At 41.8% G+C, this 18,993-nt stretch overlaps 1 protein-coding gene across 3 annotated transcripts in view; it reads left to right on the top strand.

Moving 5' to 3' along the window:
* plekhj1 (pleckstrin homology domain containing J1) overlaps positions 1–18,993 on the top strand; it is a 74,155-nt gene that overhangs the window by 25,306 nt on the left and 29,856 nt on the right. For 2 of the 3 annotated variants that reach the window (XR_015080535.1, XM_086004669.1), the window contains exons 4-6: positions 5,629–5,719; positions 6,336–6,399; positions 8,331–8,424. Coding sequence is in view for 2 of the 3 variants with exons in the window: in XM_086004669.1 (XP_085860795.1) it covers positions 5,629–5,719; positions 6,336–6,399; positions 8,331–8,396 (221 nt within the window). In the remaining variant the exon portion in view is untranslated. Of the gene's footprint in view, positions 1–5,628; positions 5,720–6,335; positions 6,400–8,330; positions 8,425–15,371; positions 18,327–18,993 lie in introns of those variants that run through there. The other variant, XM_086004668.1, reaches the window with a different exon arrangement.

The following is an 18,993-nucleotide window of genomic DNA, read 5'->3' as shown; positions in this document are numbered from 1 at the left end:
GCGACTTCTACCACCTAGAAGGACAAGGGCAGCAGGTGCATGGGCACCTTCATGTCACACACCATCCTGACTTGGAAATACCTTCACCACAGGGACTGCAGCGGTGTAAGAAGGCAGCTCACCACCACCTTCATAGGGATGGGCAATAAATGGTGGCTTTGCCAGCAACACCCACATCCCATGAACGAATAAAAAAAAAAAAGTGCAAATTTATGATTTTTTTTCACTGACACTAAATTTCTGTCTAAAACAAGTCCATTTTAATTTTTTTTAAATTTAGCTGCAATATACCTTTATCGAGACAGACGGTTTACATCCTGGGATTTTGAGGGAGATAGCGCAGGGGCCCTAGAAATTGTATTCAGGCCTCCATTCAGTGTGGAATGGTGCCGGAGGACTGGAGAGTAACCATCCATTTTTCACACTAATGAACAGTTAACATAACATAAGAATTAGGACCAAGAGTAGGCCATACGGCCCTTTGAGCCTGCTCCATATTCAGTAAGATCATGGCTGATCTTCAACCTCAACTCCACTTACCCTCCCAATCCCCATATCCTTTGATTCCCCTAGAGTCCAAAAATCTATCTCCGCCTTGAATATACTCAACGACTCAGCATCCACAGCCCTTTGGGGTAGAGAGTTCCAAAGATTCACAACCCTCTGAGTAAGGAAATTTCTCCTCATCTCAGTCTTAAATGGCCAAACCCTTATCCTGAGACTATGCCCCCTAGTTCTAGATTCTCCAGCCAGGGGAAACAACCTCTCAGACCCCTGTCAGCCACCCCTCAGAATGTTATGTTTCAATGAGATCACCTCTCGTTCTTCTAAACTCCATAGAGTATAAGCCCAAACTGCTCAATCTCTCCTCCTAGGACAACCCTCTCATCCCAGGGATCAATCTAGTGAACCTTCATTGCACCGCCTCTAAGGCATGTATGTCCTTTATCAGATAAGGAGACTAAAACTGGGCACAGTACTCCAGGTGTGGTCTCACCAAAGCCCTTTACAATTGTAGTAAGACTTGCAAGACAGAAATAGAATTCATGTGGATAGAGATAAAAAATAATAAAGGATCAATCACATTAATAGTGGAAGGGAGGTGGAGGAATAAATATGCAAACAAATTAGGGAAATGAGTACAAAACATAGAATAACAATCATGGGGGATTTCAAATATCCCGATATTAATTGGACAGAAGAAGTAGGTAAAGGGGATAAGGGAATTGATGGGCCTTCAATAACCACAAAACTAGAAGTTATAGACTTAAACAAGTTGGCTTTTAATCACTAAGATCAGAGTTAACATCTCAACACGCCGACTGGTTCACAGGAATGAGTCATACAGATCCTGGGATCTTTATGTAAGAGAAGTCAGGGGCGGAGCCAAGACCTGGAACCTCCCAGGTTAGTCGGGAAAGAGGAAGTGAAACTATACACAGTGGGGGAGGGTAATATACATGAGTGCAAAACGAATACAGGATCAAGACAAACAGATTTCATTACAGGAATGTAGTTCCTACACTGTCTACAGGTCTCCTTTCTAACCCAATATGTAAAAAGCCCAACAAGGGAGGATTCGCTATTGTATCTAGTAATGGGAATGAACCAGAGCAGATAAGAGAAGTAAAAGTAGGGGAACATCTAGGCAATAGTGACCATAATATAATATGCTTTAAAATAATAATTGACAAGGACATAAGTATGACGAAGACCAGGGTAATAGATTGGAGAAATGCTGATTTTGAGGGGCTGAGAATAGAACTTGGGAAAATAAAATGGACAACAATATTGGCAAACAGTGACGTAGAACAGCAATCGGAAACATTTAAAACGGTGTTCAACAGAGTCCAGGAAAAATATATTCCGCTAAAAAACAAGAACAAGCTAAACACTAATGAGATACCATGGATGAATAAAGCCATAAGGGAAAAATTGAGGTTAAGGAAAGAGGCATACATTGAGTACATAGACAGCAGGGGAGACCATGATGAGGGAAAATATGAAGAGATTAGGAGAGAAGTCAAAAAAAAAAACAATTAGGAAGGCAAAGAGGAACTATGAAATTAAATTAGCAAGGAATATAAAACAAAATAGTAAAATATTTTACAGGCACATCAATTAAAAAAAGGAAGGCCGGGGTGGGAATAGGGCCACTAAGGAATGGACAGGATAATATCACAGGCAGTGATAGAGAGATGGCAGAAATATTAAATAATTACTTTGCTTCAGTATTTACCAGGGAGTTAGAACCGATGGACATGACATTGGATCATGAGATTAGTAATGAAATAACTGCATTTAAAATAAACAGAGGAGCTACTGTATATTAAAATAAATAAACTAATCAAACTCAGAGGGAAAAAAACCCTGGTCCGGATGGATTACATCTGCGCATTTTAAAAGAATCTAGGGAAGAGATAGCAGAGGCATTACTACACATATTTAATAATTCATTAGAAAAAGGTGTAGTGCCAGAGGACTGGCAGATAGCTAACATAATACCTATATTTAAGAAGGGAGATAGAACATGTCCAGGGAGCTATAAACCATTCAGCTTAACATCGGTGGTAGGAAAAATAATGGAATAAGGTCAGAGAATGCGGAGTCAGGGGACAAGTAGCAGAATGGATAGCTAGCTGGCTTCAAGATAGAAAGCAGAGAGTAGGGGCAAAGGGTAGTTATTCAAAGTGGCAGAAGGTGGGTAGTGGTGTTCCATAAGGATCAGTGCTGGGACCACTGTTGTTCACAATTTATATTAGTGATTTAGACTTTGGAATCAAAAACACAATTTCTAAATTTGCAGATGATTCCAAATTGGGGGAGATAGTTAACACTGAGGAGGACTGCAACAAATTACAGGAGGACATTAATAAACTTGCAAAATGGGCATATAATTGGCAAATGAAATTCAACACAGATAAATGTGAGTTACTACATTTTGGTAGGAAGAATAGGGAGGTCACTTATTACTTGGATGGTGCGAGTCTGGGTGGAGTAGAGGAGCAAAGGGATCTCGGAGTATAAATACACAAATCACTAAAAGTAGCGACACAAATTAACAAGGCCATAAAAAAAGCAATCCAGGCACTAGGGTTTATTTCTAGAGGGATAGAATTAAAAAGTAGTGAAGGTATGCTAAACTTGTATCGAACCTTGGTTAGACCACACTTGGAGTACTGTGTAGAATTCTGGTCACAATATTATAAAAAGGGCACTGGAGAGAGTGCAGAGAAGATTTACGAGGATGATACCAGAAATACGAGGGTATACCTATCAACAACAGAAGGATGAACAGGCTGGGTCTCTTTTCTCTCGAATAAAGGCCAACGGGTGACCTAATTGAGGTCTTTAAAATTATGAAAGATTTTGATAGAGTAGATACAGAGAGAATTTCCACTTGTGGGGAAGAGTATAACTAGAAGTCATCAATATAAGATAGTCACCAAGAAATCAAATAGGGAATTCAGAATAAACCTCTTTACTCAGAGTGGTGAGAATGTGGAACTTGCTACCACAGGGAGTAGTTGAGGCAAATAGTATAGATGCATTTAAGGGGAGGCTAGATAAGCATATGAGGGGGAAGGGAATAAAGGGTTATGCTGAGGTAGTTAGATGAGGAAAAACGGGAGGAGGCTCGGGTGGAGCATAAACGCCGGCATGGACTGTTGGGCCGAATGGCCTGTTTTTGTGCCGTATATCCTATGTAATCCCTTAGTCTTGTACTCCAAACCCTTTGCAATAAAGGCCAACATGCTATTTGCCTTCCCAATTGCTTGCTGTACTTGCATGCTAATTTTGTGTTTCCTGTACGAGGAAACCTAAATCTCTCAACATCAACATTTAATAGTTTCTCACCATTTAAAAAATACTCTTTTTCTGTTCTTCCTACCAAAGTGAATAACCTCACATACTCCATCTGCTTCCTTTATTGCCCACTCACTTAACCTGTCTATATCCCTTTGCAGGCTCTTTGTGTCCTCCTCACAGCTTACTTTCCCACTTAGCTTTGTAACGCCAGCAAACCTTGGATACATTGTACTCGGTGACTTCATCTAAGTCATTAATATAGATTGTAAATAGCTGAGGCCTAAGCACTGATCCTTGCGGCACCCCACTAGTTACAGCCTGCCAACTGGAAAAATGACCCGTTTATCCCCACTTTGTTTCTGTCTGTTAGCCAATCCTCTATCCATGCTAATATATTGCCCCCAACCCCATAAGCCCTTATCTTGCATAGCAACCTTTTATGTGACACCTTATCGAATGCCTTTTGGAAATCCAAATACTACATCCACTGGTTCCGCTTCATCAACCCTGCTAGTTACATCCTCAAAAAAATCTCTAATAAATTTGTTAAACACGATTTCCCTTTCATAAAACCATGTTGACTCTGCCTAATCATATTATGATTTTTAAGTGCCCTGTTACCACTTCCTTAATAAGGGATTCCAGCATTTCCCCGACGACTGATGTTAGGCTAACTGGCCTGTAGTTCCCCATTTTCTCTCTCCCTTCTTTCTTGAATACCTTCCAATCTGCTGGGACCATTCTAGAATCTCGGGGAATTTTAGATGTTCACAACCATTGCATCCACTATCTCTGCAGCCACCTCTTTAGAACCCTAGAATGTAGGCCATCAGGTCATGGGGATTTGTCAGCTTTTAGTCCCATTAGTTTCTCAAGTACTTTATCTCTACTGATATTAATTACTTTAAGTTCCTCACTCTTACTAGTTCCTTGGTTCCCCACTATTTTTGGTATGTTTTTGTGTCTTCGACTGTGAAGACAGATACAAAATATTTGTTTAAAGTCTGCCATTTCCTTATACCCCATTATACTTTTACCTGCCTCAGCCTCTAAGAGACCAACACTTACTTTTGTTACTCTCTTCCTTTTTACATACTTGTAGAAGCTCTTACAATCTGTTTTTATATTTCTTGCTAGTTTACTTTCATACTATTTTCTCCCTTTTTAGCAGTTTTTTGGTCATCCTTTGCTGGTTTCTAAAGCTTTCCCAATCCTCAGGCTCACTACTATTCTTCGCAATATTATAAGCCTCGTCCTTTAATCTAATACTATCCTTAACTTCTTTAGTTAGCCACGGATGGATCACTTTCCCGTGGAGTTATTTCTCAATGGAATGTATATTTGTTGAGAATTTTGGAATATTTCTTTAGTTCTGTCTTGGGAGGAAAAATCCAATGAAGCACAAAGCACACCTCGTGCCAAGCAATGGTGCAAAGATGATTGTGATGGTGTCTGGCCCAGTCCAACCTATTGTCCTAGGTTGAGAGGAATACAGTTGAAGCAGGACAACTGGAAGAAAAGAAAATGTTTAAGGAATGCTGGAATTGCCCCATTCAGCAGGAAAACAGGCCCCACAGTCAAATGGACAAACCTCAATCTGTGGTACTTACTATAGCCAGTATCTCTAGCTAACAGATTAGAACTAATGTGCCTTGGTCAACTGAGGAAAAATCTGAATTAAGCAGCAACTTTTAGTATTACCTGAATGAATTTTTCTAGTTCTAATACTGTAATGTTTGAAGGATAATGACTATATCCAAAGAAACTGCAAATTTTAATTTAATCCCACTGTAGTTGATTTTTGAAATTTGGTTGCAGCATTTGTGGATGAACCAGAAAGAAAATACTCCTTTGTGTGTGACAATAAAGATGAATGTGAGGAGTGGATTGAAGCCTTGACAAAAGCCAGGTATGTGAACATAGTCATCTGTTTGCCATCACTTTTTCTGTACTCACTAGGTCAAGTCATTATAGTACTGGGCACTTATGTATTTTTATAGAGACCTTCGTAAAATAACCCACAGGTCTTTTTACAAAAGGTGCTCTACACACAATCTAAATTTATTCCATGTTTGGGGAGGCTGGTTAATTTTAAAATTGCAAGTGCTTCTTCTGCCTATTGGGAACTGAACCACGTAGAAGGTCCCAAATTTGACCTCAATTCGCTAACCTCCGCAAGGGTCACAGTAGGGTCTGTGAACAAGAGAGGAGAAAAGCCAGCTAGGGTTTGCCATTCTGAATATTGTTGACTCCAGGAGAGATGAGGAAAATGTTTAGGTGGGTGGAAGGTTCTTTAAAAAATAAAATTCAGCATGTTTTATATATTTCAATAGTAATATTTAAGAAAAAGTTGTGTATCTTGTACAGAATTACGGTTTTCTTAACCGCAATCTATTAGCAATCAATTCCATGTTCTGACAGTGAAAATAATGCTTTGGGAATAAAACACGGAATAGGAGTTGATGACTTGTTTGAATCTCAATTTTTTTTTTGCTTTTGTAGATTTTAATTGTTTTGTTTTGCAGCTATGAATACATGCGGAAAAGTTTAATTTTTTACCGACATGAGATTAAAAAAATAACTGGAAAAGTGAGTTTTTGTTCTTTAACTTTCAAAATATATGAGTCTTTATTATTCAAAGTCTATTGAAATCACAGCACTGAAAACTACTGTCTAGGGCATCTAAATGAGGAAGATCTTAAATTCTGCTCTCTCTGTCCCTTCCCCCTTTATTTTGGGTGAACTGCAGGATTTAAGTATTCGCTAGTGCACTGATTTTCCGTAGGCCTTGTACAATCCGAGAGCATCAGCGATTTGTCCCACAAAGCCTAGGCAACAATCCTGTTGACACTTGGATATCTTGCTGATTTGTCCTGTATGAATTTAATGGATCTGGAAGTTTGGAAAGGGTTGTTTGTCGCAATATTGCCTCATAGTTGAATAAATCTTAAATCAGGACAGCAAAATCTCTACTTGCTGCTTGAACAATAGAAGTTTACAGCACAGAAGGAAACCATTCAGCCCATCATGTCTACCAGATCTCGACACTATTGTTTTTTGGATCTTTAGGGAAAAAAACTTTGAAGACTAAAGCACCTTTTCCCTATTTGTCTTGTGAACATCCTCTCCCCCAGTCAGTGTGTTGGGGCCACGCTGCCATTCTTCAAACCTCATCCACATATATGATGGATCTGTAGCCTCTTCCCATCTCCCACAGTCTGCTCCAGCCCCGTCACTTGGCCCAAATCCTGTACCTAGCTGTGCACTGTGGCTTGCCCTTGTTGACTGGCAGATTTGGCAGCTTTGGGAAAAGTGTAGAACGATAAATGTCCCGCACCCATTTAGCAAGGTGTCTCTATCTGTTTTACGCCTGCAATTCTCTCCCAAAATAACTTGTATGGTTAGCGCTCTGCTTCAAAAATATCCTAAAATACTCTCTCTTTTTCCATGCTTTTTGTATTCTCAGTGCCTCCTTTACAGCTCTCTGCCTTCTAAAGTAATGAGACACATTTAGAAAAAATTTAAATTTTTACAGCTTGTCAGTCAGTCACGTTAGAAATGTGATTTTTCACCTTTATATAGTGAAATATGTGGCTGTGTAGTTATATTACCCTGGCAGAAAATTTCAGCAAATACTTAAAGAGCTCCTCCAATCAATTTGTTGGTACAATTTAGACCCGGAAGGTCCCAGTTTGAATCCTTGGTCATTGATGACTTAACTGATCTTAGCCAGGTAAGAGTAGGGATGCCACAATGGAGCTTGATGCTCCTGGGCTAGAGAGGCTAAAAAATCAATCAGCTTCCCTAATCTCAATTACAATCCAGTGATCCCCTGCTGGGAAGTCAGCACGTGTAGACTTCACATGAGAACAAGATCAGACTTGGCTTTGAGATTTTCCCTTTGCCACAGCCTTTTGACTGTCCATGTCTTGACATGCACGTCAAGAATGGTCATTTGGGCAAGGGATCAGGGGCTGCTGGTGCCTGTGGTACTCTACTTCAGCATAAGTCAGTGCTATCAAGAGGGAAAAATTACATTAAAAAAAAACCTCTAGATATAATTCAATATACTTTCTACACCCTAATCAACAGAGTATTTTAAAGCTGTCAGCAATATAGAAAAGTTAGAAAATGAACAACCTGGATTAAATATCTTGCAACTCCACTGTTCCCATCCCCCCACCTGGGAATCCCTGGCCCAAGACCGCACAAAGTGGAGGAGAAGCATCCGGGAAGGCGCTGAACCCAAGTACCCCACCCACCTGCCCCTTCAACCACCATCTGCCCCACCTGTGACAGAGACTGTAGGTCCCGCATTGGACCCATCAGTCACCTGAGAACCCATTTTTAATGTGGAAGCAAGTCATCCTCGGTTCCGAGGGACTGCCTAAGAAGAGAAGATGAAAGTTAAATATTCCTTGCAGGAGTGCATTCTGAAAAATTAAAATACTGTAGTGAAGCATCTCAGTATGACTGTTCCTCCTTTTAGAGTAATGCTTGTTCCTGTACTGTGTTTGCAGGATCCACTGGAGCAGTATGGAATTTCAGAAGAAACTAGATTTCAAACCAGATCGCAGAGGCTGTAGATAAAAGGTGTACAGTGTTTTCTGACGGGTAACTATACCTATTTTTATCAGTTGTCCTGGACTTCTTAATCGGTCTATAGTGGAAACTGCATTGCAGCAAAAGTAATAAGGAAAGGCAAAAAGTAGCACCCAATCTCTTTCCACCCCCCCTTGTGAATTATTGTCAAGTTTGAAAACACAGTATCAGGTACCTTTCTGAACCATACAAAACCTGCATTGTACAGAAGGGTGCATTACAGAACATGTAATCTATTGAAATAACAGAAAACGCTGGAAAAACTCAGCAGGCCAGGCAACATCTGTGGAGAGAGAAACAGAGTTAATGTTTCAGGTCGAAGACCTTTCGTCAGAAATCCAGGGCAGAGGGTAAAAGAGCTGGGAGTAATAGGCTACTCAATGCTGAGCATGTCCAATCAGCTGTCAATAAAGTTCACAATGCTGAGAGATATTACTGAATCAGCAGCGTGTGGGGTAGATTTTCATCCGGACCTGTTGGAATCGGTGCTGGAAAAGCAGCATGTGCCCGAACCGAGAGGCCTGAGGATCGCATCTACATATTGGGGGTGAGCTGCTGCTGCCTGTTGCACATCCATAGGCCGCTCACCCAACGGGATAAATCAGTTTTGAGCTGCCTCGCCTCGCCAGCTGCAGCCCTCGGGTTAGTCCCAGGAAGGGGGAACGGGCTGAGATCCGGTGGGGTGGGGGTGGGTTAGCGCAATGACGGTGGGGTCGGGAGAGTACTCCCGGCTCCACAGGAAGGTTTTTTTCTTTATTAAAGATTTTGGGGGGAAACTGACCATTTTGTTGACGGCCGCAGGGACCACTCAGGCCTGACACTTGCACTGCTCATTGTAAACTAATTTCAGCGAAGGGGCCTTCAACAGATGTTGGGCCCCTCATTACATGTGCAAGGGGCCTAACGCCTTTTTTAGACAGGTGTCGAATGGGCCCGACAAATTTAGCAGTGAGCTGAGCACCTGTGCAGAGCGGGCGCCGGTCGTCCCTTAGCTAAATTGGTGTGCATTATGCCTGTTTTACACCCAAAAAATGGGCGTAACGCATACCAATTTCTACCCCTACAAGTCTGAGGCAGTTATGCTTTAACTGTGTTGTGCTCTGGTCAGCCAACACTGTAGTGTCCATGTGTAGATAAAGACACTGAAGACAGGAGTTGGTTCATAGGTATTTACTAAGCAAGTCTGGGGGGGGGGGTTCTAAAGGATATACACAATACACAGGCTTATATAGCCCAAGTGGCAATTACCGGCATTACGCACACCTGGGGCTCTTAAAGGCACATACACCACAATTGCACTTAAAGGCACATACACCACAATTCCTCCCCTTCTAGCTAACTAGTACATCATATATTAAGTAATTATTAATTACATGTTATATGCAAAATAATATACATTGCTGTATTAATTAATTATAAGTTAGTCTCTCAGGAGGCTTCCTGACTCGGTCCGGATAACGCCTCGGGGGTGTAGTAGTTTCTGGTGGTGTAGTAGGTTCTTCTGGCAAGGCTGATTCGGCTTGAAGGCCAGTGTCGGGTTCATCGGGTTCCAGTATCACCGGATCGGAGGTAGATATGGGTATCTCTACTTCATCGTTAGATGTATAGCGTGGTGGTGTAGGTTGTCCCTTTTCGGATGACTTGATGATTTGGTCAGCATGGCGCCTTATTATGCTTTCTCCGATGTCCACGGTATACATCAGTGGTCCTAGTCGTGTGCAGATAGTTCCAGGCTGCCATTTCTCGGTACAGTAGTCCCGGGCCAAAACCGGTTGGCCTATCTGGAAGGCCCTAGTTGGCCTTTCATTCATGCCCTGAAACTGCCGGTTCTCCACGTCCCTTCGGATGTTGGGCTTGACCAAATCCAGCCGGCATCTTAGGTTTCTATTGTAGAACATCATGGCGGGAGTTTGGTTTGTAACCATATGTGTTGCATTCCTATATGCAAATAAGAAGTTATCCACCTTGTGCTGAAGTTTTATGTCTTCATTACCCATGGCCTTTATGGCCTTCTTAAAGGTCTGGACAAACCTTTCAGCCAATCCATTGGTGGCGGGATGGTATGGGGCGGACGTGTAGTGCTTTACCCCATTGTTCTTTAAGAACTTTCTGAATTCTTCGGACACAAATTGCGGTCCATTATCAGAACATATCTGTTCCGGCAGCCCATTCCTGGCAAATATGGTCCTTAATACTGTGATGGTTTTTTCCGTGGTGGTGGAGGACATCTTTATTACCTCCGGCCACTTGGAGTGTGCATCAACTGCGATTAAAAACATTGAATCCATAAATGGACCAGCAAAGTCGATGTGCACCCTTTGCCAGGGAGATGAGGGCCACTCCCATGGATGTAGAGGGGCCTGTGGCGGAGCATTTTGGACCTTCTGGCATCCTAGGCAGCTCTTGGTCATGTCTTCGATGTCTCCATCGATACCTGGCCACCATACAAACGCCCTAGCTAGGTTCTTCATTTTCACTCCACCCAGATGCCCCTCGTGAAGCTCCTTTAGCACTTTATCCTGGAGTTTGGGTGGAATCACCACTCTGGATCCACATATCAAGGTTCCTCGGCACACTGACAGCTGTTCTCTTCTTTGTGAGAATGCTGGCAACAGTGGTTCGCCATGTGCTGGCCATCCCTTCATTGTTAAATCGTAGACCCGTGAGAGAGTAGGGTCATTTCTGGTCTCCCTTTCAATGGCAGAATTTGTCACCGGTAGACATTCCACTATGGTAGAGTGGAATATCTCTACTGGGTCTACTGTAGGTGCCTCTTCTATCGTTGGCAACGGCAGGCGCGATAAACCGTCAGCATTCCCATGCTGTTTTGACCCTTTGTATTCAATGTTGTATTGGTGTGCCCCTAGAAAAAGGGACCACCTCTGTAGTCTTTGTGCCGTCATAATGGGGACACCTTTCTTAGGGTTGAATATGGAGATGAGGGGTTGATGGTCAGTCAGCAAGGTAAATTTTTGTCCGTGTAGGTAATGGTTGAATTTCTTCACTCCCCATACCAGGCTGAGTGCTTCCCTGTCTATCTGGGAATAGTTACGCTCAGCTGAGTTCAATGAGCGTGACGCAAAAGCTATCGGCCGTTCCGAGCCATCAGGGACTCTATGGGACAATACCGCTCCTATGCCGTAAGGGGATGCATCGCACGCCAGTCTGATTGGTAGTGATGGGTTGTAATGAGCCAAAACTTTCTCGGATGTGATTAAGTCTTTACATTTATGGAAGGCACGTTTACAGTCTTCGTTCCATTTCCAAATCACTCCTGTGTGTAGAAGATCATTAAGAGGGTGTAGAATAGTTGATAAGTTCGGTAAAAATTTATGATAGTAATTTATTAATCCCAGGAATGACCTCAATTGTGAAACATTTTCAGGTGCTGGGGCTTTTATAACTGCTTCAATTTTTTCAGGTGACTTATGCAACCCTTCCTTATTAATTATGTGGCCACAATATGATATCTGATTTTGGAAAAATTCGCACTTGGGGCGATTTGCTCGTAGGCCCCGTTCTTTCAGCCTAGTGAGCACCTGCTCCAAATTGGCAAGGTGCTCGTTGTCGTTTTCTCCTGTTATAAGGATGTCGTCTAGGTAACACTGAGTCCCCGGAATCCCTTGCAGGACTTGCTCCATAGCTCTTTGCCAGATAGCTGGAGCTGATGCTACTCCAAAAACCAGTCGATTGTACTGGTACAGGCCTTTGTGTGTGTTTATTGTGAGATACTTTTTAGAGGTCTCCTCAACCTCCATCTGTAGATATGCCTGTGCCAAGTCAATTTTTGTGAAACGTTTTCCTCCGGATAGTGAGGCGAAAATATCTTCTATCCTCGGAAGAGGATACTGTACCGTGTGAAGGACCGGGTTTACAGTCACCTTAAAGTCCCCACAGATGCGAATTTTTCTCTGTTCCTCAGAGTTATTTTTCAATGCTTTTTTCATGACTGGAACGATGGGTGTTGCCCATTCGCTTCAATCTATTTTGGATAATACGCCTGCCTTTTCCAAATTCTCCAGCTCTGCCTCAACTGCCGGACGTATTGCGTATGGCACCGGTCTTGCCTTAAAAATTTTTGGAATTGCTGCATCTTCCACTTTTATTGAGGCGGTGATGCCTTTCAAGGTTCCTAGTTTCTCTTGAAACACTTCTTTGGCGTTGGCCAAGATGTCTTTTAATCGTTCAGGTATGATGTCATCATTGTTTTTTTCCTTACTGGTCACCGTCAGTGCCTGAATGGAGTGCCAGTCTAAACGTATCTTCCTTATCCATTCACGTCCCAACAACGGTGGACCACCATCTTGTAGAATGTATAAATACAACTTTTGTATTTCTTTGCCGTTGTATACCACAGGCACCTTTATTTTTCCTTTGGGGTATACTTTCTGCCCCGTATATGTTTTTAAGATAATGGATGTGTCTTTTAGAGGTATATGCGAAAATAGCCTCTCGTAATCTCGTCGATTTATTACGGTTAGAGCTGATCCTGTATCTAGCTCCATTTTAACTGGGGACCCTGCTATTATGAGGGTAACCCAAATGGTCTGGTAATCTTCATTGGCAATTACATTATGTAATTTGAGAGAGCTTAGTCTCTTGTTTCCGGAGTCGCTATCGCTCTTCTGGTCTTTGGAGCTACTGTCCGTCATCATTTGTACCTTTCTGTGCTTTTCCTTATTGATTCTTTTCCCGTTAGTGGATTTTTTATTTTCAGATCGGCATACACGTGGAGTGTGTCCCATCTTTCCGCATCGCCTGCATGCTTTTTCTTTGAACCAACAATCCCTCTGGTCATGGTTGGATCTGCCGCAGCGATAACATCTCTCGAAACCCCGTGTCATTTCATGGGTGCCGAAGTCCTGTGGCCTTTGCTGTATCTTTGCCGCTCCTATTGCACTGAAAGCCTTGTCCAGTGTTAAATCTTTTCCAGAAGATACCTTTTTTTGTGTTTCTACACTTAGGGGATCGCAGATGAATTTGTCTTGCAGAGAATCTGCCAGTCCTGCCTTGAATTGGCAGTGTAGGGTATCAACAATCTCCTCAAAATTCTTGTCCATCGGTTCGGCTGGAGTGATTAAGTTGCGTAACAGCTTGTATGTTTCTGCGCCCATTAGATCCAGAAGCACTGAAGCTTTTTTTTCATCTTCTATTCCATTTGCGGTGCAAAACACCTCCACTCTTTCTACATATGTGGTCCAATCCTCTATCTTGTTATCAAAAACATCAATATTGCCAAAGTTAGGCTCTGTTTCGTTATCAAAAGCATCAATATTGCCAGACTTAGGCATTTCAAAAAAGATATGGCGCTTCCCGTGCTTTTTTTTTTTTCTCTCTGTAGCAACGATATGGCGCTCCCTGCGCATTCCCGCCGCTGCTACTGATAACAACGCTGTTTTACTGTGGTTTCCGTTTATTCACTGTTGGAGACTCGTTCCCGACGGAGGTCTAAATGCTGACCTGCTTGCCGCGCCGGCTGTCTCCCGAGTGCACCCTCCCAGTCCGTTATTGCTTGCCTCCGATTTCGCTGCCTGTCTCAGCTGTAGAGCCTGCCGCTGGAGCCCCAGCCTGACGCCCAGGAAGGATTAGCGCAGTACCTGCCACCAGCTTGGCCAGCTGGTGAAACCACAGTTTCTATTACTTCCTTGAGTCTTCTGGATGCTGGAGGAATCGATGTCCTTGAGGTGCTGCCGAATTGCAGGTAAGTCCGTTTCCACTTCGTCGCCACTGTAGTGTCCGTGTGTAGATAAAGACACTGAAGACAGGAGTTGGTTCATAGGTATTTACTAAGCAAGTCTGGGGGGGTTCTAAAGGATATACACAATACACAGGCTTATATAGCCCAAGTGGCAATTACCGGCATTACGCACACCTGGGGCTCTTAAAGGCACATACACCACAATTGCACTTAAAGGCACATACACCACAAACACCTTGAGTATTGTTCAGTTCTGATCACCAAGGCACAAAGGAAACACCCAGGACCTGGAGGCTCATCCCAGACATCTGGCTTGAAAGCATGGGTGGCCGGGGTGGGGGTGAGGCGTTGTATATAGACATAATATATATAAGACACTGTGGAACATAAAAGGTTAATTCATAGGACTTCTGTAAGTTAAACCTTTGGGATATATGTACAAATTGGTAAAAAGCAAGTTCAGCACAGTTATAAGCACTTCATGCAAAATGCCCTTCCAGGTAGGGCAGTGGATGCAAAAACCCTGGAATAATTCCAGAAGCAATTACATTCAATTTCAATTTGTATTTGGCACATAACCAAATACAACAAGTGAAATCCAGTTAGTGAAATGCTTTTTTCTTAACGAGCCGAGCGCACCAAGCAGCAAAGGACACTTAGCTGCTGGTACGCACGGAGCCCACAAGGACGGCAGCCATTTTAATCGGCGCCATCACAATAGGGTCCGCTCTCGTCTCGCTCCGCCTTTCCCGCACTTCTGCCCGACAGTCTACGGACGCCATCTACTGGGCCGACAGCGACTCTTTAATGTCCTCTCCATGGCGCTGGTGACTCTAGTAGCCTGCGTGTCTCCTCCACACACCTGGCCGGCCTGCACATTACCCCTGGCTGTCCCACTTGGCGTCCTGGTAACCGGGTTCCCTCTCCGGCTCGCGCTCTTTTGAAACTGTTCTCCTCTCCGGCTCGCGCTCTTTTGAAACTGTTCTCCTCTCCGGCTCGCGCTCTTTTGAAACTGTTCTCCTCTCCGGCTCGCGCTCTTTTGAAACTGTTCTCCTCTCCGGCTCGCGCTCTGGGGTGGGCTAATGTGGGCTTGCATGGAAGGATGAACTAGACAGACCAAATGTCTTCTCCGATCTCTGCTTCTCTTTGTAACAAATTGACAATCGTTGTGAAACTGAAGTACGTTTCTACGGAGCATAAAAGAAATTAGTTCTGACAAAGGACCCAAAACATTAACCTGTTTTTTTTTTTCTCTTTACAGATTCTGACAGACCTGCTGTGCTTTTCCAGTATTTTCTGTTTTTATTTCAGATTTCCAGCATTTGTGTTTTTTTTTAGTACATATGAACTGTGGTGTACTTATTCATGGGGGTCTTAGTGAATGTAATGCAGCGTTTTTATAGTTTAAAAAAAAGACCAAATGAATGATTTGAATTGGGTGCTATTTATGTTTTTGTACCAGTTTTAGAAAATTTTGTAGGTAAATGCTTTTCATAGAATCATTGAAATTTACAACACAGGTGGCCATTCGGTCCATCATGTCTGTGCCTTTGTTGAGTTTCTCTGAAATTGCACGTAGTGTCCATTGGACTCTGACTGTGAACTTCAGTTTTACCAAACATTTCTGTTGGTTGGGCTAAACCATCACTGATGAGTGTCTAAAGATTTCATTTTAAGTGGCGATTTAGTTACACGATAGAAAAATAATTATTACTGATTGAAGATACTTAATTGTAAGGGTGGTTTATGTACGTAAATACTCCATACACAAACTTAGACAGTAACTCCACCAGGGAGGTGCGACCTTCCTTTGTAGCTAAATGTGACCATGACTGTAAATATAATTTTAAATTTGCATGTATATTAGTTTTGTGACCTTTGAACCTCACTTGTACATTTGTGCTCTGTACTGCCATAATGTAGAAGCTTTCATTGAAATGAAATTCCATTGAAATTGAATTCCAACATTAAAATAAAGCAAAAAGGTTTCATTGTTGGGCATGAACATTTTTCCATGAAAAAAATACTGAAGAATGGAATGTGAATCCCACCCTAAGAAAATGTGTGGCACCAATAATCTTCAGTCAACTGTCACTAAAATCAACTTTTGCTAAATAAAACTCTGAAGAATCAGTTAAATTACCCAAGTATAAAAGCACTGGCAAGAGGGCACAGCCCACTGCTGAACAATCTGAAATGGCCATTGCTGAAGGCAAATTAGAAACTGGGTGAGTGCTATGGTATATTTCCCCCCCATTTACACAACACCTGTAGGCATAATTAATATGGATATACTTCAAATGCAAGACAGAATAGCCAGTTCAACCAGAATGATAGTTCTCCTCTGGACCCATCCTTTGTTTCTTTACTTGTCCCATTATCACATCCTTTTGCCTTGCCCTGTTATCCCATTTGCCATGTAATCACTCCTGCCCTCTATTCTATCAGACCTTTTCCTTTTGTTCTTTCCATGCACTCCTTTCCCCTGGCTCTGGAATTGCTTAAAAGGTGTTCATCTCTAGCATCTTCCAGTTCTGATGAAAGGCCATCAATCTGTTTCTCTCTAAACAGAAGCTACCTGACCTGCTGAGTGTTTCCTGCATTTTCTGTTTTATTTCAGATTTCTAGCATCCACAGTATTTTACTTTTGTTAGAATGCGAACCTATCTACTTAAGAGGCTGATGAACCCACACCAAATTGGCTTTCCATGTGTTGGGATGTGGATAGAACATTGGTTAACAGAGAAACATTGTCTTAAGATACAGTAACAGCAGCAGCAAAAGGCTTAAAATAATTAAATCTGAAATAGGCAATTACATTTCAAACAGTAGCATTTGCAAGTAATTGAAACAAAAGTTGTGTGCTTTACATTCAATAACCTATACAGATCAAGCAACTTTTTTACAGTACTCATTACAGCTGATTGTTTAACTACCTCCAATGCCAATGGAAAAGAATGAATTTACGATCTGGCTATGAAGGGAGCGAGGGAAGAGATTATTTAAGTATCTGCATTTATACCTCATATATACTGTACCAAAAAACTCAAATCCAAATCTACCAGGAAAATCCTCAATGGCTTCCCTCACTAACACATTGCACATCAGTAAGTTTGTAATGAACTTGGGCTTTTGTCTGATGTAACCACCTCATCATTCTTTTCCCTGCTCTTCCTATATTCTTGGTATTCTGTCTGTGTTAACCTATCTTTTCTATTCAAGATGTTTGATAGACCTCTTGTGTTTTTTGAATATATTATTTCTTACACAGATGACTGGGTTAAGGAACATTTGTTTTGAGACTAATAGGGATAGTCGATTCCTATAAAGATTAACTTTAAAATAGGTCTTGGCAATTTTAGAAGTCTTTTGGCTTAAAATTCTAGGAGAAATTAAGGGGTTGGACATCCCATGTAACTGTTTTTACTCAACTTCCATAAACCTTGGGTTCAGCCACATCTTTGGAAGCATTGGCTAGCTCTGCTTCACATTCTCTACTTCAGTCTACAATCAGAGGTCTCAAAGATCTTATTGACTTGAGTTTTGACATCTGGGCAAGTTTAGTGCTGAACAGCATTGATCTTGTGTGCTGCTTCCCTGAAGTATCAGATCATGATTCAGGTGTGAATTACGTATCTCCCTGAACCTTACTGAATTTCTGCTTTTTCATATATTTATTGAAAACCTGTCTCAAGCATAGAATTCTTTGATCAAAAATTAGTCAAAATAGATATTCTTTGGGGGTGGGGAAGCAGTGTTTGAATCCTAATTAAAATCTTTAGTTTCAACAGCTAGTCCATTAGCAGCCTTGCAGTAGTTTGTTGTAAAAAGTGATTTCAACTATACAAGCTTAGTCTATGTACCATGGCAATTTAATGGCTGAAAAACTTAAAAGGAGCTGCATGATTGTTGTGTTATAAAGTAGTTTGATGTTGTAGGAAAACTGCAGGTGGCAACTGTGACCCCAAGCAATTATTCACAAAGATGTTATGACCGTGAGATTCTGATTGTGTTTCAATCTTGAAAGTAGTCTAAAACAAGAATCTTCATGGTCAGCATTTCAGTATACAATTGGGTGCAATGTACTACAGCAAGAGAGTTATTTCAGGAAGTTACCTGATGACCCATCAGCCTTATCACTTGGGCTGTATAGTATTTTGTCTAGAGCTTTGCTTCTGTGAATCATTCATATTGTAAATAAATCTGCTTAAGCCTATACTATAGTCGTGTTGATATTTTTTACCTAACAGACAACAGAGTGCATATCTTACTTACTACCCTGTAAACAATTTGCTGTTTTCAGGGTTAATTGTTAGACCCAGGCAGTCAATACAGCAGTGTGAAAGACATAGATCTCAATCTGAGATGTGCTCTGGTGATGGAAAAAGATCAAACTATTTGAAGAACTTGCATTTACATAGCACGTGTCATGAGCTGAGGACATCTGAAAGTGTTTCATATGCAATGTACTTTTGAAGTGCAGACACTATATTTTAATGTATGGAAACTCAGCAGCCAATTTGCACACAGCAGGGTCCCACAAACAGCAATGAGGTAATGACCAGAAAATCTGTTTTAGTGATGGTTGAGGGATAAATAAAGGCCACAACAGTAGGGAGAACTCCCCTGCTTTTTGAATCATGTCATAGGATTGTTTTACATCCACCAGAGGGGGGAAACAGGACCTTGGTTTAACCTCTTCCAAAATACAGCCTTTCTGACAGTGCAGCACATCCTAAGTGTCAAAAATAAAATTTGAAGTGTAGTCACTGTTGTAGTATACGTTGATAAAGGTGTACTAGTGATAATTCTCAGTAGAATTCAGCTGGACGTCAACGAATTTGATAACTGCTGTAGAGTACACCAGGGTGAGTGCTGCTGTA

Source organism: Somniosus microcephalus, chromosome 13 (assembly GCF_052327205.1).
Source record: "Somniosus microcephalus isolate GS21.2 chromosome 13, FLI_Smic_1.0, whole genome shotgun sequence".
Classification (NCBI taxonomy): Eukaryota; Metazoa; Chordata; class Chondrichthyes; order Squaliformes; family Somniosidae; genus Somniosus; species Somniosus microcephalus.
The sequence above is the reverse complement of the archived record's forward strand: the minus strand, read 5'-3'. Positions and strand labels throughout refer to the sequence as shown.